The sequence below is a fragment of the Chroicocephalus ridibundus genome, chromosome 1, assembly GCF_963924245.1.
Source record: "Chroicocephalus ridibundus chromosome 1, bChrRid1.1, whole genome shotgun sequence".
Classification (NCBI taxonomy): Eukaryota; Metazoa; Chordata; class Aves; order Charadriiformes; family Laridae; genus Chroicocephalus; species Chroicocephalus ridibundus.
Window position 1 is genome coordinate 156587122 of NC_086284.1, and position 24519 is coordinate 156611640.

At 40.0% G+C, this 24519-nt stretch overlaps 1 protein-coding gene across 3 annotated transcripts in view; it reads left to right on the top strand.

Annotated features, from left to right (window-relative positions):
* CHRM2 (cholinergic receptor muscarinic 2) overlaps positions 1-24519 on the top strand; it is a 107786-nt gene that overhangs the window by 77254 nt on the left and 6013 nt on the right. The window contains exons 2-3 of one of the 3 annotated variants that reach the window (XM_063319661.1): positions 4468-4593; positions 21417-22852. In XM_063319661.1, the coding sequence (XP_063175731.1) occupies positions 21456-22852 (1397 nt within the window). In that variant the 5' untranslated portion in view covers positions 4468-4593; positions 21417-21455. Of the gene's footprint in view, positions 1-4467; positions 4594-21416; positions 22857-24519 lie in introns of those variants that run through there. The other 2 variants (XM_063319655.1, XM_063319667.1) reach the window with 2 other exon arrangements.

Below are 24519 nucleotides of genomic sequence, written 5' to 3' on the forward strand. Positions count from 1 at the left end.
CCATTAGATGTGGCCACCTGTGGTATCTTGAAGTTATTCACGTTTTTAAGTGTTTTTAAATGTTGAGTCTAAGCCACCCAGAGATTTTCCAGCAGGGGGAAAATTTTCAGTTGCCTGGAAGCTTTTCCATTACCTTACACCACAGGACTGGCATAAAAGAGCTGAAGAAAGGATGAATCTAGTACTAATGTTTCTACTACAGGGAACATTGTGGAGTTTTTTTAGGAGACGGGAGGGTGAGTGTGAGGGAGTTCAATTTGTTTTGCTGATATTTACTAGTTCTTTTGTCTTATTTGCTCAATGACAAGACCTGAGTAAAAAAATGTGATTATTTAGATGTCTTTTGTTTTATTCGAAGAAACACTTGCCCGTGACAGTCACATAATTTCTTTCCAACTTTTGTTTGCAGTATGATGACCTCTTTTTTGCCAGGACCTCCTCCATCCCACTGCATCCCACCCCGTCTCAGGAGCTCTTCTCCCTGCAGCTATTTCCACAATTTTAATTTCAAGTTTATAGAGGCATGTCTGTTATCTGCATCTCTTTCACACAATAGGTGAATGGCAAAGATGAGATTTTATTCCTTAGTCGTTCTGCTGCTTATCATGTCTATTCATAATACTATGATCTTTGTTATGATGCTTTTGCTAGCCTTTGTCATTTACAGTGCTTTTATCATTTAGGGATTCCATGTTACTTTATGAACACAAAATGGTTATATACATAGAGATCTATTTGGCCATAAACAGAATGTGTCGGGTGAACTGCAGCAGGTGTTTAAAAGTGGGGAAGTGCTGTCCAGTAAACACACCCGGAAAAAAGTCTGCAAAGCAGACTGCATCTATAGCTCTGGGATACTCAGAAGTCCATTAGGCTCCAATCCGGAATACAATGTTATACTTTGCATATTTGTTTTGCAGTAAGTTATGTGTGCCAACTGCCTGGCAACAGTCACAACCCCAGGGCGTTTTGCATAACCCTGTGCTAAGGGGAGAAAAGGGAAGTGTTGTCCTTTTTAAAGACAGAAACTCTTGGTTGGACGCTGAATGTTACAACGGGGTACTGGAGACAGACTTTTCTCCTAAGTGATGAATAGCAAGCGTGATTCCAGGACAGTTTACAGCAGGGAACACAAGAATATAACTCTGGATCCAATAAAACAATGAACTGGGACTAGTCCCTAGACACCAATCCTGGTTTTTTTTATTTTCTTTTTTTGCAGAAAAGCCCTAAACCTACCAAAAGCAACAGCAGTTTTGCCACTGGCGTACACAGGGCTTTTGACCTATTGATTTTTGTCAGAGCAATTTACCATGGGATTTCAGACTCTGAAATTGGAGTTTGGATGAGTAATGTAGCCTATACATTAGACCCCTGCTCTCAGCACTCTCTGAGTCAGGCTTTCTCTGTCAGTGCTGATGTGTGGAAATTTGCAACTCACTTCATGAAAATTCTGTAGTATCCTCCCAATGGCTGCTGTTCTCATGAGCACCCTGATATTTAATTCATTCTTAAGAATATAAGCCTGCATAAAAGTAGCATGTTTGCAGAGCAGATGAAGTGAATCTAACACAAGCAAATATTATCTGTGCATTTTTGTTATGAATAGATAGCTCTGTTAGTTACAGAGGGAGCTCAGATTAATTCTGTGAATCTCAAAACCAAACAATATAGAGGAAGAGACATCAGAGACACTGCACGTTCAATGGGTGTGTGCTTTCTGACAGAAACATCGGTTATTGTTGATTAGCCCGTATAATTTGGATTATATTGGATTTACTGTCCTTTGTCTAATATTCACAGTTCTGTCCAAAATCCTTGTGTACACCATGACAAGAAGACAGATAAACAGGAACAAATGCAATACGGATCAACTATATCGAGAAATATATCAGTAAAGGACAAAAAGGATAGGAAATAACAAAACTACAATACAATATAAATATGCATTCCATACATACATACACAGAGAAAGGGAGATTATACTTTGCAGGCATTGTGGGATTTTGATTTTCTATCTATCTGCTGCACAACAGGTTCCTTTTAAGTAAGCAGGAAAAATAATTACTTCAATAGTGATTAGCCCTAATCACCTTTTGTATTTTCTGGAGTAGCTGCTGTCAGTGTTGGTCATATAACACCTCCTTGAATAAAAATTGGAGAGCAAAAGGAGATAACCAAGACTACACAATAGGAATAAAGCATCAGCATCCAGGCTGTAAGAGGAAGGAAGGAAGGAAGGAAGGAAGGAAGGAAGGAAGGAAGGAAGGAAGGAAGGAAGGAAGGAAGGAAGGAAGGAAGGAAGGAAGGAAGGAAGGAAATCACTCAACTCCCTCTCTTAAAAGCGAGGAAACACTCAATACTGAATTAGGATGGTGTCAGCTGAGCTGACTAGGATCAGGTACAAAATGCACAAGAGAACCTTCCCACTATGTGAAAAAGCATATGCCAGAGATATCTGACACTGGGATGCATTTGCTTTTTACTAACAGACTTCCTGCATGTGTCTTGTGAGAGAAAAAAACACGCAGGTGTCTTCTGACTATTCTCAAAGTAGCAGGAGACAGGTTGTGCTGCTTAGCTAGCTGTGCAAATTGGGGTTATGCTGAAAGCTCCTCACTGGTACCGTTGAAAATTCACTCTTCTGCCTAGCTGGTATGTTTGCTACAGTGAAAATAAGAAGTGAGGGAAATCTTGGAGAGTAACTGTTACCAAATATTAGTAATAATCTAAATGAAACTCTGCAAATAAAAAAGTCATCTAATCTGCCAAAAGTACTCAATAGACAAGTCATGGATGCTTTTAAGAACTGTAATTAAACTTACTTTGAGGAATACATTTGCAGCTCTTTTGGAGACCAGAAGATCTCTCCATATACCTTTGCTGTGCTTTTATAGTTTGTCTGCTATGAACACAGTTATTCCCTAATTGATACCTTGGTTAAAGCACAAGGCTTCAGACAAGGTAAGGACCCTGCTGTGCTGGGTACTGCACAGCTGCTCCAGAAGCAAACCCAGCTGAAACTTACTTATAAATTCAGTGAAACTGTACAGTGGCCCACCATACCATGCTTGCTTCAGATTAAGGTATCAGGAGCTAACAGGTACAAAGGAAAGCCATTGGCCAGCAGATGCCCATTGTCCCAAAGACAACAACAAACCATGTTAATGCCAAGAGGTATGAGACACAATGTTTTAAGCTCAATGGATGGGGCACAGCAGCCTATTTGATTAGCGAGGCCCTTCCCCAAAGCTCCCAGCTGCAGAGTGCACAGGGAGAAAATACATGATGTGAGGCTCTTGCCTAGTTGCGGTCTCAAGGACTGAGCTGGTGGTGAGAGTCTGCGCCTGGGCTTGGAGGCAGGGGGAGATGGATGTTGCTTCAACATGTTTTTCATGGAAATCAAGGAGAGGGTTTCTGAGGCGCATAAGCACTTTCCCTAGCAAGCAGTTGCCTTGTGTCACCAGTTTCTCACTGTGAAGGAAACAGTCCCATCAGAGTCAGAACACTGTTAACCACTCAGGCTGGCGAGGCAAAATCATGTGGGCTGACTCTTCCATAGCTGACAAAAGCATTTAGAAAAAAAAACTCACAAGAATTCAAAACATTTCTTAAACCTCCACACTGGTTTTAACCTGCCTGGGTAGGGAGAGACAAACATACCTTATTCATGGCAAGCTCTTACCCAAGCTGTTCTTTTGAGGCTGAAGACACCTTTCATTTAGCTTTTCTCCCAGGAGACTTTCCACTGTCCCTTTCCTGGGCTCCAAGGCGATGAAAGAGAGGAAGCCCCGATGTGTCTAGGCTGTCTGGGAACAAGAAATGCCACATTCTTATGAGCATTCTTGAGTTTAAAGGCTTAAGAAAGTTATATATGAGCATCCTAACTATCAACTTTTTATCTAAAGTGAAACACTAAACTTCTTGGCATTTCCCATCGTTAATACTACTACATTGGTCAGTTTGCTTGTAAATCTCAAAAGAACTTTATGAGCTTCCTTTTTCAAAAAGAGAGAAATCTCAAATACCTTTTGTCACTTCCTGTATAGAGCCTTGGAAAACCAAAGCTTTTGGCTCACCCCTCTGAATTTACTACATAAGCTTTATTTTTATACTGACTGTAACAAACACAGGTAGATCGAACCACTTTTTGACCACAGAAGCACAATGTGCATCACAAGATTGCAAAAGAAAAACTACGAAACCTGTGAGCTTTTCCTCTTTTTACTACATTGTTTTTATTGTCAGCCGAATATTACACTCTTTGGATCAGAATACACTGGATCATTATTTACTTGTTCTCAAACAACACCCTGTTTTCCAGTAATGAAAGAACAGAAGATTTCTCAAGCTAAGTGCATCAGGTTCATGACAAATTTGACAGAATGCCTGAAATTCAAATTTCTATTTGTGTTTGAAGTCCATGTGTATTTACATGGGAGTTTAAGGCATATTTGCTCTCCTTAGTTCAAGGTAAACTGCATCAGTTTCTCACTATCTGGAGCGCTAAACCAGTCCATTGATGTAAAGCAACAACCCCCCTCCACCTGTGAAGACTACAAGGCAGCAAGAAGAGATTCTCCCAGAAAAAGTGTAAGAGTTCAGTTCTCTTAATCTTTCTGCCATATCTGCAGTTGAAAATAGTTATGAACTGTGTTACTAGGTTGGGTTATAAACAGGTTGTGCAGAAGTATGGGGTATGAATTACGTAAATCATAAGACCCAGCAGGAGTAGCTAGAAAAGACATTTGTCTTATTACCAGATATAATTGTGTCATTTGTGAATACCATCTCTTGGATGCTTGATCTTCTTTGCACAGGTGATATAATTCAAATGCGCTATCTTTGATCTAAATGGATTATGCATTTGCAATACCTACCTTGCAGACAATGAAAGAAAGAATAAATACTCTTCTGTGTAAGATGTAAGTAATGAATTCTGTATTTCTCCACATCCCTTACATTTTTTGTCCCTCACCTGTTTCCAGCCTGCGAGGACAACTGAGACACCCCTTGTGTCAGACCTTAGAAGCATAAGCAAGATTGTTGACAGAAATGAAGCAGTGATGATACCACTCTTTGCTTTCCTTTCTTCTCAGAAGAGAGTTCCCAGATCCCCATGTAGCCTCTTATTCCTGTATGCAGGAATACTCAGCACTGGTGAGGCCACACCTTGAGTATTGTGTCCAGTTCTGGGCACCTCAATATGAGAGAGATATCGAGGTGCTGGAGCGAGTGCAGAGGAGGGCAACGAAGCTGGTGAAGGGCCTGGAGAATAAATCTTATGAGGAGCGATTGAAGGAGCTGGGACTGTTTAGTTTGAGGAAGAGGAGGCTGAGGGGAGACCTCATCACTCTCTATAACTACTTGAAAGGACGTTGTAGAGAGGTTGGTGCTGGTCTCTTCTCACAGGTAATTAGTGATAGAACATGAGGGAATGGGTTCAAGCTGCAGCAGGGTAGGTTTAGGCTGGACATTAGGAAAAAATTCTTCACGGAAAGAGTGGTCAGACACTGGAATAGGCTGCCCAGGGAGGTGGTGGAGTCACCATCCCTGAATGTGTTTAAGGCTCGTTTAGATGTGGTGTTAAGGGATAGGGTGTAAAGGAGAACTTTGTAGAGTGGAGCTGATGGTTGGACTCGATGATCCCAAGGGTCTTTTCCAACCTAAATGATTCTATGATTCTATGATTCTAAGAAGTGGGAAGATAACCAGTTATTTTTTGACTTAATTGTGCTGTCATTCTCCATTGACCACCTAGCTGATGACAGTGGTATTAGCTGATATTATGAGGTAGTGTGTTGGATACCATTGGACTCTGTGTTGACAAACATTACGTTGCCATCTATTCCTGCAGGGCCCATCCTTATCATGTAGTTACACCAATGCCGGTTTCAACTTTCTGTTGCACCTGACAGTCAGAATGGCAGCTGTTTTCAAAAACAGCAGACCCCCCACAATATCCATCATACAAAAAAAATCAAAATTTTTGCCTGCTCTTCCAGACATTTGAGAAATTGATATGAAAGTATAGATAATGTACTGACATAGTTTGTATCTTATCTAGACTCCATACTGTTAGTTCCTCAGATTTATTTTCCATTTGACTAAATATTAATAATTTAGACCTTTTTCTGGAATAATTATTTTCTCAGAGCAATGCCACCCATCCCCAGTTAGTTACTGAGATTTTCCTACCTAGGTTACTAAAAGGCTCTTCATTTAGATGCAAAACCACAATCTATTAAGATTGGAAATGTTTCTAATATGATGTGGGGTAAAGGGGAACCATACTATCCCTTGAAATACATGGTCCAAGATATGTAAAATTCAGACAGTTAGGAAGAGAATAAAGGATGCTGTCAGTGGCATAGCAGGTTGAGTGGCATTTGTTTAGGATGACCAGCGTCATTATGAGTGGATACAAAATTATTATAGATCTCGGTAAAGAGAGATGACTGACATTTTTAAAAGCTCATTTACAAAGTAGTAAATGTAAAGAAGCTGATAATTAAATTTAAAGGGCATTTTCCAACCATAACATTAAAAAGCTTAAGATGTTGAACATTAACCTGACTGTAAATCCCTCCATTATGTCTTTCTACAAACAAGAGTGTCTGCATTTTAACCATTCGGTGTCATTCAGTGCATCATCATTCAATGTGATTGCATTTCATATCACAGACTAAAACAGAAAGATCCCAAATTAACTCATTTAAAATGTAAAAAAGAATTTAATCCTACTTTACATGAAGTTTTATACACACACACATACTCCCCCCCAAAAAAGATACAGTTCAGACACTTTATGACCATCCAGAACCTCATTTATGTGGAGGACACTGATGTTATAGATAATATGTTCGAAACCTTAGAATGGACTGAATTTAGAACTGAACTTCATTTGCACTCAAAAACAAGAGAAAACATCATTTCAGTGATGTTGCCTATAGCCTGGAAGGGTACCACCAACCCCCAGAGACTTTTCTTACTTATTTTATGACTGAATCTGCAGCAGGAAGCAGTATATGATTTGCATATGCATATGCATATGCATACGTGTATGCAAAGTCTTGATATGAAAAAATCTGAGAGTCTATCTTGGACATCATTCCAGCTCAACCCAAGGAGCCTGCTTAGAGATGGAAAGTTGCTTGCCTGCTCTTTGGCAAGCCCACTCTAAAATGACAACATCTGGATTGGGATCACACAGCCGTTTTTCTTCCTCACTGCCAATTTTATTTTGTGGTCTTTGTAAAGTAAGAAGGAAAAAATAGCCCACTGAGAAGCAGTTATACCAAAGTATCTTAAGCCTGTTATATCATGAGCAGAAAAAAGAGGGACAAGCAGACAATCTTTCTTGTTTTATTTTTTCTTTTTTTCCTCTAAACATTTCCTTTCAGATGTCTCTTTGAAGTCACAGGCTTATAGTGTGAGTGACTGAGAGCAAGGAGCTGTGAAATGCGCCTTTGAGCCATAGACTCCTCAAAGACTATCACAAGGCATATATGACTGGGGTACGTGACATCTGCAAATCAGTGTGGCGTTATTGAGGCTTTGTTCAGCCTCAAACTCTGGGAGCTACTGAGAATCAAAAACTTCAGCAAGGGAAAATCTTTTCTCCCATCCTGATTCTATATGGGGGGGTGTCTCACTGCTACTGTGTGCAGTGTGACTTTGTTGGTGTAATTTGCTTATGATGAAATAATTGAACATACACATATATTCTATAGGTAACATAATCGTTCATTATATATGCATTAATCAGGTATAATTACCATCTTCTGTTCCACTCAGCCCTGTTATTGCTCTAGTACTGGATACTTTTGCATTGTTAAAAATATACTGCTGCTCCTCTGCTGTTGTAAGGTTGTCCCTTCAAACTACCCTCACAATACACCACTCTTTATACTTATTAAAAACAATTCCTGCTCCGATGGATCTGATTCATTTCATAATCAAACACACAGATCGGCAGAACACCTCACTCCTAACGCGTGACATCTCCTGATTCTCCACTCATGAGTCTCCTGCACTTCTCATCCCAAATAATTTCCATTACTTCTCTTACATAAAGGATATTATAAAAAGGATACTGCACCCTACTGGTAATTCTCAAATAGGGAGAAAAACAGGTGATTTTATCAGTCTGTACTGATGTATTAGTTTCTTACAAACTTCAGAGAAATGCTGATGAAGGTTAGGACTTTTTCTGTAAATTGTCCAGTAGAGCCACTGATCAGCCTCACACAACATTTATCTGGAGTGGGAGGGCAGCACCATTGTGTGTCATTACAGCATCGCTTCCTGCTAGTCCCATTAGGAGGTTTATAGGAGACTGCATGAATCTTTTTTGTCTTTCTGCATTTCAAAGTGCTCAGAGAAATGGGAGCTGAGCACTGCAAAGGAAGTAACTGTTAGACCAGAGGATGAGAAAAACAACATAGTGTGTCCTGAGGAAAATGATAGCTAGAAGACTGATCTGAACAGCAGAGGGGTGGAGAACAAGATGAGAAGACCAGAGAGGCCGAAGGGTAACCAGGTGTTGCACTAGGCAGCAAGGAAAAAATGAAAAGGGAATGAACCCCTGCCTGTCCCAGATCCAAAGGTTACAGATCAGATCCTGCTTCTCCCTAATGCAGAGCCACTGCAAAGGTCTGAGGGAGGAGCGTTGCGGTTAAGGAGAGGAGATGCAGAGGCAGCACTTAGTAATACAACCAGGAGTGGGGGAAAAAAGATACCAAGTCAACCCAAATCCCCGGGACACGACTTCACAGAGAGCTGTGGCTGTTCCGCGGTGCCGAGCTGTGCCTCTGCCAGTTCAGCTGAGACAGCAGGGTTGTGGTGTGCTGGACACTAGGCTCCAGGGGTCCCTGCAGTTCAGTCACATTTTCCCTTCGTTGCTTAGTTTATGTTATTTCTTTCCATTGTATTTTTGCATGACTTGCGTTCCCCAGGGATCATGGGCAGAAATACAGAAACCCTGTGAGAAATGCCAGCTTTATCTGGAGATAAACATCTGAATCCTGATTGATTATCTGAATCTCATACATTTTGGAGGCAGATCCATCATGGAATTGATTGCTAACGGTCCCAGACCCAAGGTCATGGCTTTGCTGCAGAACTGAGCAAGAAAAGAATGATAGGGCAAAAGGGAAATAAGTTCAAGTCCACAACATAAATTTCCTGTTTCCACAGGAAACAACAAAAGCAATCTACAGAGAAAAAAATCATCTCCATAGGGAAATTAAATACATTGGAATTCCTAATTAGGGAAAGAAGGGTAACTTTAAAAAAAAAATAAATTTCTGTTCTCTTCTCCGAAGAGGTTATGGAGGCCATGTCCCAGTGAATGGCAGCAGAATTTAGGAAATTAAATGTTTGAATGACTATTGGAGGTGAGATTTCAGATCTTCAAGTCACTTCAGTGCTTCCACAATACTGCTCAATGCGCAAGACGTGAAGGAATGCTAGCTGATCTCTCTGTGGGCTGGCATGTGATAATACAGACAGGTACTGAAACCTAGGCTCAGTGGAGAATATCTACTGAAAACAGGCAATAAGGGATGGCAATTTAAGATAAGGCTTTTTTGAGCTGCATGAAATTGTTTGTAAAAGATTTTCCTATTGTTTTAAACGTTCCACAGTTTCAAAGAAGTCGTTCAAAACAAAATGAAAATTGAGCTGGCTCAATAGATAGAATTGAAGGGATTTTATTTAGGAGGTTCTACTCATGTATTTGTTTATTTTGTTTCTTTTCTGCTGGGGAGAATGGAAGTGAAAAGTGGTTACCAATGTTCAAATATTTTTTTTTAAATATTAATTTTGTTGTTATTCAATTCTAACAGAAAAGATAAAAATTATTTAATTGAAAAATAGAAAGTGTCAGGAGAACTGTAAACCATGTAAATTGTCTTTTAATCCATAGGTTGTAGAAATTCATTCATATTTTTCAAAGATCCCAGGTGAATGCTCTCTCAGTACTCTTCATTTCTCTTGCAGTCACTCTTTCTTTCTTTCTCCTCATTAATTTTCTTTCTTTTTCATTCACACCTCAGTCTCGTCCCCCTTTCCTTCCTCTTGCTCTCACTCTATTGATTTTCTCTTGCCCCTTGCCTCCTGGTACGTCTTTGTTTAGGCATGTACTGGTGCCCATCAAATAGGTTTGTGCTGCGTGGAGGCACGTTGCAATGCAGCAATCGCTGCTGAGTGATTCTGCTGCTCTTGCATGGCACAGTGGGAGGGATTTAATCTCAGACATGACACCCCAGGGACTCAGCCGTTTGATGGAGGAGATTGTTTCCTAAGTACATTACCAGTTAGTATTCCTCTCAAGATAGTATTTCACTTCCCATAAGTTTGCTTTACCATCAAGTCCCAATTTAAAGAATTGTTAAGTAAAGATGAAATTAGATTGAGATAACTGGACCATGTGGGTGATACTGCAGAAGAACAGGGTAAAGTAAAACCTCAGGAAACAAAATATAATTGTTAGTAGTCTTTTCCTCCTCAGACATGTTTGCTGTGGAAAGGTGCTCTGAGATGAGGAAGCAGAAATGGCAAACTTGCAGACAATAACAGATAAGCCTGCCAAAAGGAGGAAGACAGTAATCTACAGCATAATTATGGAATTTCAGGATATTAATAAAAAAAGTTTGAGATCCTCAATACCAGAAATGGGAGAGCAACTGACTTCATGCAAGTCAAGTAATTCTACCATGATGAAAGCGATGTGGTTTTTCTGCCATGATGTGAAAGAGGTTCCCATGCAGTAAAATATAATGGCACTGTCTCTAGAATCCTGAATTTCAAAATCAACCTATTTGTCTCAAAAGTCTTTCTTCTCTTCTTTTTTTAAAAAACTCATCTTTGCATTAGAATGAAACGTGCAAGGGCCATCAGGTATATTGACCTCTATCACCCTATGGAAGCTCCATATCTCATACACTTCATTGCTAAAGTAACAAGATCAGTTTGCAAAACCCCATGTGGGGTAACAATATTTCCTCTACACACTTGTGTCCAAGCAGTTACTGTGACAGAGGCATAAGGTTTTGTGTTTAGTAATCGTAGTAAACAGTCTCCCATCAGGGAGAAGCTGAGCTGAAGCCTTTGCACCGAGGGACAAAATTCTATGTGGCCTTTTCATGTCTCACAGTGCAGATCTATCCATACAATAATTGCCTGCTCTTCTCTCTGTGCTAGTTGATACCCCTTAGGCTTTTAAGAGTTTTGGTTTCAAATAACCCCATTTAGCACTTCTGAAACCTTGCATTTTAAATGTTCCCATTATTTTCTTTTTTGCAAACATGCAAAACGTCAAAGTTTGATGTGAACAACCTTTGCAATGTCTCTTTAAAAATCAAAATGAGCAGAGAGTTTGAGAATATTTGCTTATGCATTTTAGTTTTCCTGGCCCAGTTATGCTGAGTATATTTTTAACAGAAGGTACATGGTCAGAGACAAGTCCCCCAATTTCCTGTTATTAAGTTAACCTTGTTAAACATCACATTATTGTTAAACATAGGATAGGGGCTTCTCTTAATGCCATGGTGAATTATTCATATGCAAAGCTAAGGCATTTTACCTTGTTAAGAGTAACGGCAGCGTGTTGAGACCAATATCAGGAGCCATGCATCAGAAGCAGAATTAGACATGGATTTCTTAAACCTGTGGTGGAGTAAAAATGCAATTAGTCTGCAAGTACAGTTTATGTAATTAAAGTAGGTAGCAGTCATTAGTGAAACATAACACAGTCAGAGACTTAGAGAGCCTGTAATAATGTAGTAACTGTGAACATAAATGCTGCAGAAAAACAGCTAAATAAATATTTCCTTCCTTTGGCAAGGAATATGTAATCTTTGAAGTTCTCTATCCACAAAAGGGGAGATGATCATACAGGTTCACGGCACACATTCATAGCTGTGATCAACATGTTTATAATTAACTATAGCAAACACCTCATTTGAGATTTTCAAACATTTTACAAACATTTCGTTAAGTATTCTTAGCAGCTTTCCATCTCTCACAAATAGACTCCTCTCAGACTGCAGAATGCACTTGGAAATATGAATTGTTATTTGGGAATTTAAGTACCACTCTTTTCTGGTGAGGTAAAGACCTAATTACTTTTTTTCACTATTTCACTGTCACTGCCTTGAATGTGGTCTGCAGAAATACCAGCACAAAAAAGATTTAGATGCTGCCTCAGAAGCAAGTTTGAACTTGAGTTCAATTTATGCTTAAATTCTTGCAAAGAATTTGAGCCAACTCTTTATATCTGAGTCAGCTTTCTTCTCTGTGCTTCTGATCTACATCTTAGGTAAGCTGTTAAGTAAGATGGAAGATGTGTAAAAATCACCAGGATTAATGGACACAGAAGCAGAACGGACTAGATTTTCAAGTTCTTGGGAATTTCATGTAAGAGTGGCCATGGTGGAGTTACAAGAATTTTAAAAGTATTTGCTGAGTAAAGAAACCGGGTACTTTCCAAAGCAGGTTCAAGAATCATCCAGAGGTATCACAAGTGAGTCTGATGGATCATAAGCCAGTGAATAAGGAAATCACTGATAAAAGCAATGTACTAACACTATTTCCAACCAAGGGAAAAGGAAAGATTTTCACTAACTTCAGTAAGAGTCCCTTTGGGCCCTCAGTATGTTAATATTCCTGTCAGAGACACTACTGAAGGCTACAAAATCTCTGAGGAACAGTGAGAGTCTCCATGGGTTTATTCAGGGTCCCAAAAGGACCTCCACGGCTGGGAGAGATTTGCAGAGATTCACTGAAATATCACAGCATCTTTGCTGGACTCACTGGCAGGCTGAGGGAGTTAATCAGTGGTTCTTTGAGAACCGCCCCCTGTACTGTATTATAGCTCTCTGTTATTATTTCATCACCAATATTCCTTCAGGCTTTGGGAGGAAAAAAAATCATTTCAACCAGGAAAAAAACAGAAAGAGTGTGGTTTTGTGTTTTTGTTTGTTTGATTTGGTGGTATTTTGGTTTGGTTTGATTTGGTTTGGTTTTAGATCTACCTGTACATGTTTTCAATAAGAGATGCATTTCTGTTATGCATTACCTCTAGGTATTTAGAACAAATTGTGAGCTGGTTTCATTCAGCCTTCTGAACTCTCTCCTCTTTCCCTAGCTTTGCCACTTGTCACCCAGGGACTTTGAGTAGGTCTTACAAGGTTTTTATATTTAGTAGCACAGGCATGATAGCTGATATGAGGATAATGAAGTACTGTGCCTCCAATTCACGCTGGGCTGCAGAGGGAGTACTTACCTATCACGGCACTGTTCCTTCAGAGAATATATCCTGGAATCTAATGATCTTCAATTCAGTCTTAACAGAAGCTTAAATAACTCTTCTGCAGAGGGAACCTTTCTCAGGGCTGAGGACAGGTATAATTTTAGGCTGAGTTCTGGTATGAGTATTTTATCTGAAGTGCTTGAAGAAGATAGTTATAGAAGCATAGAATCATAGAATGATAGAATGGTTTGGGTTGGAAAGGACCTTAAAGATCATCTAGTTCCAACACCCCTGCCCTGGGCAGAGACACCTCCCACTAGACCAGGCTGCTCAAAGCCCCATCAAGCCTGGCCTTGAACACTTCCAGGGATGAGGCACCCACAATTTCCCTGGGCAACTTGTTCCAGTGTATTACCACCCTCACAGTAAGGAATTTCTTAATAATATCTAATCTAAATTTCCCCTCTTTCAGTTTGAAACCATTACCCCTCGTCCTATCACCACACTCCCTGATAAAGAGTCCCTCCCCATCTTTCCTGTAGGCCCCCTTTATGTTCTTAAAGTGCTAGTTAAGTAGGAAGGGATATGAAAGGAGGTTGTAGTGAGGTGGGTGTCAGTCTCTTTTCCCAAGTGATAGGGCAAGATGAAATGCCGTAGTCAGATAAAACTTGTCTTGTTGGGGTTCACTGGTATGAGGAGCTTCGGTCAACTGAGGGAAAACTGCAACTTGTCGCTTTGATCTTCCTTTTCTAGATAGCCTATAAGCTCTGCAAGTGGAAATCAGCATGGAATGTGTGTGTGGCATAAGCTTGTTCCTAGTTTTGCCACATTTTGATGACACCAGTCACTGTTCTGATCCATTTACAACCTACTCTGAAACATGTTGAGCTAGATCATGCCCAAAGTGACAACTAAATAATACTGGTTGCAGTGGGTAAGCTCAGGCATGTGTGTCTGTGCAGTGGTTAACCCAGCCTGATTATGCGTCAGTATTCTGACTGTTTGCAACAAGAATATCTAACTGTAAAGGTTTCAGAATTTCATCAAATTATATCTCTGCTCCTTAATTCCAATAAATAGTACATTGTAATTTAAAGTGGGGCTCCTCCCTCTGAGAGATAAGTAAGCATCTAAATTTTCAAAATATTTTGAAGCCAACCTACTGCTTGAAATGATTGCTTTGCATGGCAGCTGCCTTTCTGTGCCTCTAGATGGAGATCCTATCCATTTAACTCAACCCTCTAGAGAGAACTGTGGGATGTTTCAATACGAGCTCCATTTTGCCCTTCGTGCTCCATAGACCAAAAATTACTTTTTTCTCTGATTTCTGGGTTATAAAATTATTTTGATCTTAGTAACTGGATTTCCAGACTCCCACACTTCACAGCTTACCAGAAGAAAGGAAAAAAAATCCTATTCTGTTCTAGCTTTCCAAAGCGAAGGTGTCCTGAACTATTAACTTTGCCTGAAATGTAATGGTGAAGCACTCTGTCTTTTCAACTTCCATTCTGCAATTTGCCTCTAGCTTTTAAGAACCTCTGACAAGCTGAGGTGCACAGTATTGCAGGTAGAACAGAAGAAATTATATAGACCATTGTATTCAGTCATTTCTGCCATTTGGGCAACCACATTATATGGTTCCACCAGAGTGTTGAGAAAAGCCTTGCCATAACTTCACCAGGAGACTAGGCTATTTGCTCACTGGTTTGGGACCAAGGGTTCTTTATATACAATCCCAGCAAGAATAAGGAGGCATGTGAGTGAAGTTATCTCCTCTAGTCCAGGAGGTAAAAATCACTTTTTGTAGATCAAAACCAGTTAGATAAAACCATACCTATTAAGCATATTTTTCAGGTTTGCCCAATGCATTAAGATGCAGAATTTAACTTGGAATGATGTCAGCTGCCTAAAGACCAAATGCAAATTCTCTCTTGATTACACAGGTCCTGAAAAACAAAGACTTATCTGCAGCCAAAACTATATTTACAAAAAGATATCAATAGATTAAGTGCTCTAGTACCAGTGGGTCACTATCAGCATAAAAATAGTAATAGTAACAACAACCATACCAATATAGTAATAATACATAATTAACCAGACCTTTGAGGAAAAACTGCTTCCTTTTGGTTATTTCCTGAAACTAGAGACATTATTGTATTTTTTTTTGTCTAAACTACCTATATTTTTCTTTGTGTGAATTTGTATCGGAAATACTGTGGCCAGCAGGAACAGGGAAGTGGTCATCCCCCTGTACTTGGCACTGGTGAGGCCCCACCTCAAATAATGTGTTCAATTTTGGGCCCCTCACTACAAGAAAGACATTGAGGTGCTGGAGCGTGTCCAAAAAAGAGCAATGAAGCTGGTGTATGGTCTAGAACACAAGGCTTGTGAGAAGCAGCTGAGGGAGCTGCTGTTGTTCAATCTGAAGAAAAGGAGGCTGAGGAGAGACATTATAGCTCTCTACAACTACCTGGAAGGAGGCTGTAGCAAGGTGGGGATCAGTCTCTTCTCCCAAGTAATAAGTAATAGGACAAAAGGAAACTACCTTAACTTGCACCAAGGGAAGTTTAGACTGGATATTAGAAAAAAATTCTTCACTGAAAGCATTGTGAAGCATTGGAACGGGCTTCCCAGGGAAGTGGTTGAGTCACCATCCCTGGAGGTTTTTAAAAGATGTGTAGATGTGGTGCTGAGGGCCATGGTTTAGTGGTGGACTTGTCAGTGTTAGGTTTACGGTTGGACTCAATGATCTTAAACATCTATTTCAACCTAAATTATTCCGTGATTTTGAATACAAACCAGTTGGGCTCATGGCACTATATTTACCAGTTTCAGGCTAGTAGAGCAGCAGTGAGCAAGATGTAGTTTACAGCTCTACAAATGCTCAGGCCCTAACAATAGCACTGAGGCAGGAGTGTTGATGCCAGCTCTGCCACCTACTCACGTATAGTTCCCTGCTGCTTTTGGGGGAGTATTTTTATTTTTGCTTTTTTTCAATTGTCATTAGTGGAATGGTGCTAGTCTGCTTTTGTTAATGTTGTATGACTCTGATCTGCTTGTTGTTTCAAGATATGTGCAGAAATTGTTTATTTTGCCCTTAGGTACCCTTCATAATAAGTAGATCCAGACAGGCCCACAGAATATCTTTTTTTGTAGGACATGTGTTGATTGAGAAAAACAAAAGTGCATGAAAATGGGAAGAATGGACCACACCGAGGCAGTAACACTTTGCAAAGATGTTTCTAGTTTCAAATGGATTGCAGAAGGTAACCATGTGGTGAAGACTTTAGTCTTCTGATATTTGGGAATTTTCTGAAATGTAGTGGGTTTGTTTCTTTTTTCCAAAAGCCTTGACTAGATTTATAATCTCTCTTAAAGTCTGTAATAAATTCTGACTAACATGCCTAGTATACTTGTCCTGGGCTTAGGGATTTTGTTTCTCTCTTTTTTGTCACACTGTGGCTTTAAATGGTGCCAGGAAGGAATTTAGAATCAAAACCGGTGCAGTTCAGCATCAAAATCAATTCAGGAAAAAAATAAATCTGTTATTGCTACAGCAAAAATCAAATCCAATTTACATAGGTCCGGACTGGAGAGGAACTGGATCAAAGAGGAGAAGTTAAAAAAGTATATTTTCCTTTTGTTTGAGAGCTGAATGCTGAAAAGTGCTCAGAGTAGCAATGCACATAGGTTCCAGGGTAATCCCATTTAAATCACAAATATAAGTTTCAGGTACAGATAGTTTGTTTCCTCTTTCATGCCTTGACCTTCATATGGCTTCAGAGGATTCAAAGAAGCCATTAAATCCTTACCATATTTAACTTGGCAATATGCATAACGCCGAGGAGGGATTTGTCTAACAAGCTTTGACAGGCATGGCGTATCAGCCATTTTTTTCAATATACACAACATTTCCATAGTCTGTTTTGTGACAGATGTTGGAGATATATTCTAAATTTAAAGTTAGTTATTGCTACAAGATTCATCTGCACCAAAGGGATGGGATCGTGTCAGAGCAAGTGGAAAGCACAGTCAGCAAGATGTAGTACCTAAGTACCTCCTGTTTGAGGATCATGATCCTAAGGGTGACATGCAGTCCTTGTTCCTTCTCCTTGCCCTCCTGTTTCTGCAGGCCTCCTCCTCATGGTCTGCAGTGGAATGGGATGAACACCCTCAATGGCATAATTTTTCTTCCTCACACTCACGGCCGCTCCCTTTTACACTGAACCAGTTTGCAGATTTCACCCATCAGACATGTTGCTGTTCCAAGAAATCTCTAGGGAGGTAAATGAAGGAAAGCAAAGCACACCATGGCTGTCAGCATACTCTGAAGGTTTACTCCAGCCTGTGCCAGCCTGGACTACTTTTCTCCTTGCAAGTGCTAATAATAGTCCAGGTCAACCCACCTGTGCCCTGCTTCTGCCTGTCTACTACTCATGGCAAAATGACCTGGCATCACACCAGGCCAAAAGTACATGAACCTTCTAGCCCACCAAATGCCCCAGTTCTGCCCCAAACCCATGTCTAGTCAAGAGAAGTGAAGGGAATCATTTTCAGCACTATGAATTCTTTAGAGGGGAGAAAATACTGCACTGGAAATGTTTCCAACTACATATCAAATATCAAGCAATGAATTATTTTATATGTGGATTTCTTGGCTTTGGGCATTTTCCGTGCAACGATTATGGTGTTTGCATTCCACAAAGTCATATATATTTTAAAATATATTCCAGAAAATGAACTTGATTTGTTTTCAGGTCACAAGAGAAATTTCTTGCCTTTTCTGGGTATTGTCTCTTTAGCAAGAATGCATTTAGTATACAAGGATAAATTATGGTAGCCCACGGGAGTCAGTGACATATTGTGCAACTCACACAAACACTCATGGGCTTGCAGAGGAGCGCTCTGTTTGTTGAAGAATAAGATCTGGTACTTCTCATAACAGGAGGTCATATTACCTTAAAATGCCTCTGCCCCGTAGGTCTGCCTGATGAATAACATCTGTTCCCATAACAACTGCCTCTCCAGCAGAAGAGATGGACTCTGTGGCATGACAAAAAACAAAAGCAGTCCACAGGCAGTCCTGTACCAAGGGAGAAAGCGGACACAATAAGAAACAGAAACCTCACTATGGGCCTGATTCAAACCCTACTGGAGCCAACAGGAAGAAGTCCAGGAAATTTCAGGGGCTCTTGGGTTAGGAAGCATGCATACCCCTGTCTCTGCTCATGTAGTGGTAGTACTATCAGCAGCAATGATACGTGTCAGTTGAAATCAAATGTTTCTCCAGCCCTATACCTTCTCGTCAACACACACAGCAAAACATGGTTCACTTAACAATCATACTGATGCAAGCAAAGGAAGATTTTACTGGAGTAAGTGATAGCAGGTATGTTTCTCCTACTACATATATATACCTAAGAAAGCCATAATGGTCAATGCGATGTGCAGTCCGGAACTACCGGACTCCTTATGGCAGGAAAGTTTTGTGCAAAGAGAAATCACTGGGAAAGGGACTCCTCAGTTTGCTTCCATTCAAAAGAACATAGTGAAATCCTATTCCTAACAAGTACAATTAGCTTTTAGCTCTCATCCAACTCCTTGCACAGAAGACAATAAAATCCAGAGAATTTATACTGATTTACCAAAATTTCCACTGGAAGTGGGTAAAAAAATCAGCTGAAAAGAGTTAGGAATAAAGTTAGCTGGGAGGTGGTAATTTGGTTTCACAACAAGTTTTAAGGTTTTAAGATGAATTTTAGTTCTTCAGTAGAATGAAAACAAAACCACTGAACATTTTTTCAAAATTAAATTCTAGAAAAACACCTGTTTTCTTATCATAAAGCACCATTTTTTCAGCTCTGATCCTCTCTCTCACTCTCTTCCCTTCTTGCTCCCCCTCTCACTCTCTGTCACCAGAGGTAGCTGCAGAGCCCTAGATCACAACCTCTTTCGGCTGAAATTTTTCTGAAATCAATACATCTCCGTGAGTTGTTTTGCCTTTTCATCAAAAATGCATTCTGTCAAGAATGTCCGTAAACAACTCTGCTTCGAGAAGTTCTTAGCTTGTCCCAAAAAAATTGATATCTTACACGTCTAACTGGATAGCCAGCTGCTCAGCTGTGAGGTTTTGGGTGAAAAGCACACAGTGAATTGCTGAAATGACAGTCCTATATATTAAAGAAGTCTGGGCTTTTCTCCTGTCTATTTTTTACACAGACTGTAAATTCTGTTATATTGCCCTCAGCCTATTCTTACTGTACAAAGCACATATTTAATTAAAGCATTCCTCCTCACACTTTTGCTCTCTTGAACCTGATCCCAAGGATTTTAGGGATGTACCTGTGAACAGGTAGTAAGAAAAAAATGTATGTCTAGCCTTATGTTGCTCTATTTATTCATGTATTCACTTCAACATGGAATTGGCAAACAAATCTTAGCTGTTTTTTAAACCAAAGGCAAATGCATGAGCCCCACCTTCTGCAGCTGTATTTCTTTAAGTGTAAATTACAAGATTACAAAGTGGCCTCAGACAGAAAACCTTTACCCTGGTATAGCTTTTTGATTTTTCCACAGAGACAGACTTGCTTATTTTTCTTAGAGGTCAGAAGGGTTTTTGCTGTTGTGCTGACATTTTGCATCATCTTCTTCCTGTTGCATATAAGAAAAATATGCAGTGATGAAATGACACTGAAAATGCTTTGCTCTGTTTAAGTGACATGGATTGTATATATGTGTACATCAGCAGGTTAGTCACAGGGGGCAGAGAAAGATTCCTTAATTGCTGCTGTATGGAGGAGCCAAGCATAACTGAATTTTTTTGTCTTCCTTTGATTGCACCCCCACTTTTAGAAGCTCTGTATTAAAGTGATGCCTTACAGGTGGGGAAAAAAGGAGAATATTCCAATTAGACACAACCTAACTCCTCTGTTACATCTGGCCTTCGTGCCTCAACAATCCCTTGAGCATAGCTCATAAATAAGGAACGGTCAGAGACTAGCTGTACAATTCCAGTGTATTTGATTGACTTACAGGGGATGCACAAAAAGATAGTATGTATCCTTAAGGCAAAAGCATGTGCTATTTTCTTGGTCTTCTATCAAATGTATATTTCTAGCACTTTAATTACTATTTATTGAGTACTGCTGGTAGGCTATACAAGGCATACATTGCTGTGTATAAACAAAACGGATTTTTATCTGTTTCTTTCTTTATCATTACCCTGCTATCCATTTCATACCTTTTGTCATAGCTTTATATGATACAGATTTAAAAGAATGTGATTTGAAAAAACTGAGAGAAGTACAAGCAAGCAGGCACCAAGAGAAAACCTCATCATGTTGAAAAAAAAGCAAACAACAATCCTTTTTCCAGGTACAAATAGTCAAGAGGATGTAAAAATCACTTTAGTCTCACTGAAATGAAAAAAACCCCACAAACTTGTACACATCTAACTAGATAGCCAGGTGTTCATCTGAGGTGAGTTTCCTAATTCTATTGACTTCAATAGACCTACCCTTTTTTGTTTATTGGGAGGCTCATAACTTTAGTTTGATGGAGTGCCAAAATCTCTGCAAGTGTTGACAGAAGAAGTAACTGCGGTGTAAAAAAATGAATGAGACATGATACAAACTTGTTCCGTAACCCTCTAAGAAGGATAAACAGGTGGAACATGACGGAAAGATGGAAACACAAGTCACCTTTGTGTGCCCCGGCTCCTGGTAAATCACATCTTCACCTCAGGTTATAAGAACAGCATCCCCTTATGACTGGATTTTCTTTTATTTGGAATAGGGTTTGAAATGAGCAAAGTGAACTATTTGTTGGTAGGAAAGAAATCAACATTCATATCTGGTTCCAAAATTTTCAAATCATTAATAGCTGTATAACAAAACAAAGGGAAAAATGAATCTGAGAACTTACAAATCTAGATCTGGATTCAAATGTTGTGTCTTTGTCGTATTTAGAGATATCTTATTGGTATGTTATTCCTAAGAGAATATCTGATGTTGCAAGGTGTTTTCATTAGCCAAAGCTGACTCGTCCTTCTGCACACATCTTCTACCTTTAAACTCTTTCCAAGTAGTTTTTCTAGGATCCATTTCCTAAAAGCAAAGGGACTAACTTCACAATGGTATCTGTTTTGTTTTTTCCTCTGCAGGCTTAAGTGTTAATTTGGTACCTTGTTAGCAGAACAGAAATGAATAACTCAACGTACATAAACTCTTCCACTGAAAATATGATGGCTCTGGAGAGCCCCTATAAAACAGTTGAGGTGGTCTTCATCGTCCTGGTAGCAGGGTCTCTCAGTCTAGTCACCATAATTGGGAACATCCTGGTCATGGTGTCAATCAAAGTCAACAGGCACCTACAGACTGTCAACAACTATTTCCTGTTCAGCTTGGCCTGCGCTGACTTGATCATCGGCATCTTTTCTATGAACCTATATACCCTCTACACTGTGATAGGCTACTGGCCCTTAGGGCCTGTGGTGTGCGACCTCTGGCTGGCTCTTGACTATGTGGTCAGCAACGCCTCTGTAATGAACCTCCTCATTATCAGCTTTGACAGATACTTTTGTGTCACCAAGCCTCTGACATATCCTGTAAAGCGGACCACTAAGATGGCAGGCATGATGATTGCAGCTGCATGGGTGCTCTCCTTCATCCTGTGGGCCCCTGCAATTCTCTTCTGGCAGTTTATTGTGGGAGGAAGGACTGTCCCAGATGGGGATTGCTACATCCAGTTTTTTTCCAATGCTGCCGTCACTTTTGGCACTGCCATTGCAGCCTTCTATTTGCCTGTTATCATCATGACTGTCCTTTACTGGCAAATCTCTCGAGCCAGTAAGAGTCGGATAAAGAAAGGGAAAAAGGAAGCTGCCCAAAACCAAGATACGGTTTCCCCCAGCCTTGTCCAAGGTAAAATAGTGAAACCAAACAATAACAACATCCCAACCAGTGGGGATGGGTTGGAGCACAGCAAAATTCAGAATGGAAAAACCACTGAAGAGACTGTGACAGAGAACTGTGTTCAAGGGGAGGAAAAGGAGAGCTCCAACGACTCCACCTCTGTCAGTGTTGTTGCTTCCAACATGAAAGAGGATGAAGCTGCCAAAGATGCCAGCCAGGCTTCTGCCTCCCAAGACCATCTCAAAGTGGAGAACTCCAAGCTGACATGCATCAGGATAGTCACCAAGTCCCAAAAGGGTGACTGCTCTGCCCCCACCAACACTACTGTGGAGATTGTAGGCAGCAACGGGGAGGAAAAGCAGAACAGTGTAGCCCGGAAAATCGTTAAGATGACAAAGCAGCCAGCCAAAAAGAAACCACCTCCTTCTAGAGAGAAGAAAGTGACAAGGACTATTTTGGCCATCCTTCTGGCCTTCATCATCACCTGGACACCATACAATGTGATGGTGCTCATCAACAGCTTCTGCACATCCTGCATCCCCGGCACTGTATGGACCATAGGTTATTGGCTCTGTTATATCAACAGCACCATTAACCCTGCTTGTTATGCGCTCTGCAATGCCACTTTCAAGAAGACCTTTAAGCACCTTCTTATGTGTCATTACAAGAATATAGGAGCAACAAGGTAAAAATAATAATAATAATAAAAATAATAATGGAAAGGGTGAAGAAGTTTCAAATTCAATTAAAAAAAAACCCACAATGTCACAGCACTTTATGCTCTTCTACGGAATGTGCAATCCAAGATGTTAGTGGAAATACTGACGTGGGGCATCAGCTCCACCCCTGAGAACTACACTTAAAAACATTTATTAATCATTGAAAATAAATCTTGAGGACATGGGTATGTTTGAGGAATTATTCAAGTATGTGGACTGGAGGCATAGTTCCTTGCTTTTTGAGAGTATTCTGCAGAAGGGCTTTAGAGTCTACGATTTTTTGTCATTCTGTGTAAAATACTTGTTCTCCTTTTTTTTTTTCTTGTGTCTGTTTACTATGTCTTCATCTAGGGGAAAAAAAGGGAAATTTTAACAATAACTGTGTGGAAGAGTCATAGGAGTTTGGAAGATCCTTACATAATCTGAATGGATCACAGTAGAAGGTTTCTAAAGCTGAAAGTTGTCTAAGGTTTTTTTGTCACCATTATGTAAGAACCTTAATGTTAGGTAAATCATAATGAAAGTTATTTTATGTTGTTTATGACACTACCATTTCAAAAACTTCATCAGTTCTGAAAGTGTTCTTATGCTCAACATGTAACCATTGCCTAACCTGTTTATCGTTCAAGGTCTGCCACTGGCCCCCTCCTAGGGGCTTTTTTTCTGTGATTCCTTCATCGCTTCAAGGTAAAAGTGAAAAAAAAGCGGTCTTTTCCAGACTGCTACATCCCAAGACTATTTCAGCATCTGTGTAAACCAAAGCTTTTGAGACAATTTTGTTCAGTTTGTTTGTCATATAATATCCACCCGTGGATTTGTCTTTTACCTCCATCAAGCTTTTCTTCCATTTTGTACCTTACTTGTCTAGGGCACGAAGATTGAATATCTAAAGAAGTTGTAGATTCAAAGGTCTCACCCAGTCAGTCACCATGGTGGCCAAACAAAGGGCCTCAGCTAAAGAATAGAAACAAGGTTATTACTAGGAAGGTTACATCCTTTTAAAGCTGGATGTACAGATGAACAGGTATGCTGAGGCTCCACAGAATGAGTAGTTAATATTAGATGACTATGCTCTTGATGAGTCAAAAGATGATTCACATTCGTTTATTGGGGAAAAGAATAAGATGGACTGACGTGCCCATATGGATCAAGCTCTGCCTAAGCCCTTAGTGTGAAACCAAGGGCCTTCCTAGGTGTATCCTGGACAAGAGGTTTACTTTGTGGAAAAGATACTGGCTACGTTGCCTTTTGAACCAGCTGGGAGCAATATTTTCACTATAAGCCAAGGGATAATGCTAACAAAAAGGCAGAGAAGAAAACAGTGATTACACAAAAACAGATAATGAAACAGTCTGGATGCAGGGCTGGCAGAGGTAAGGTTCAGATATTATCTGCTACTCCACACCAGCTCAAATTCAGATTCTTTCTGCCTGGCAAAGAATTTACAATTTCAAAGTTTGATATTTATTGTAGCACAACTGAGCACTGTGTGGATTGGACAAAGCGTATCAGATTGCTGAAAACAGCAATTGTCTGTGAGTTATGCATACTCTAGTTACCTCCTTTTTAGTAGCTCTAACTTCCAGACATTGGTGAAGGTACACCTACAGATTTTGTTACCCAAAAAAGTAGT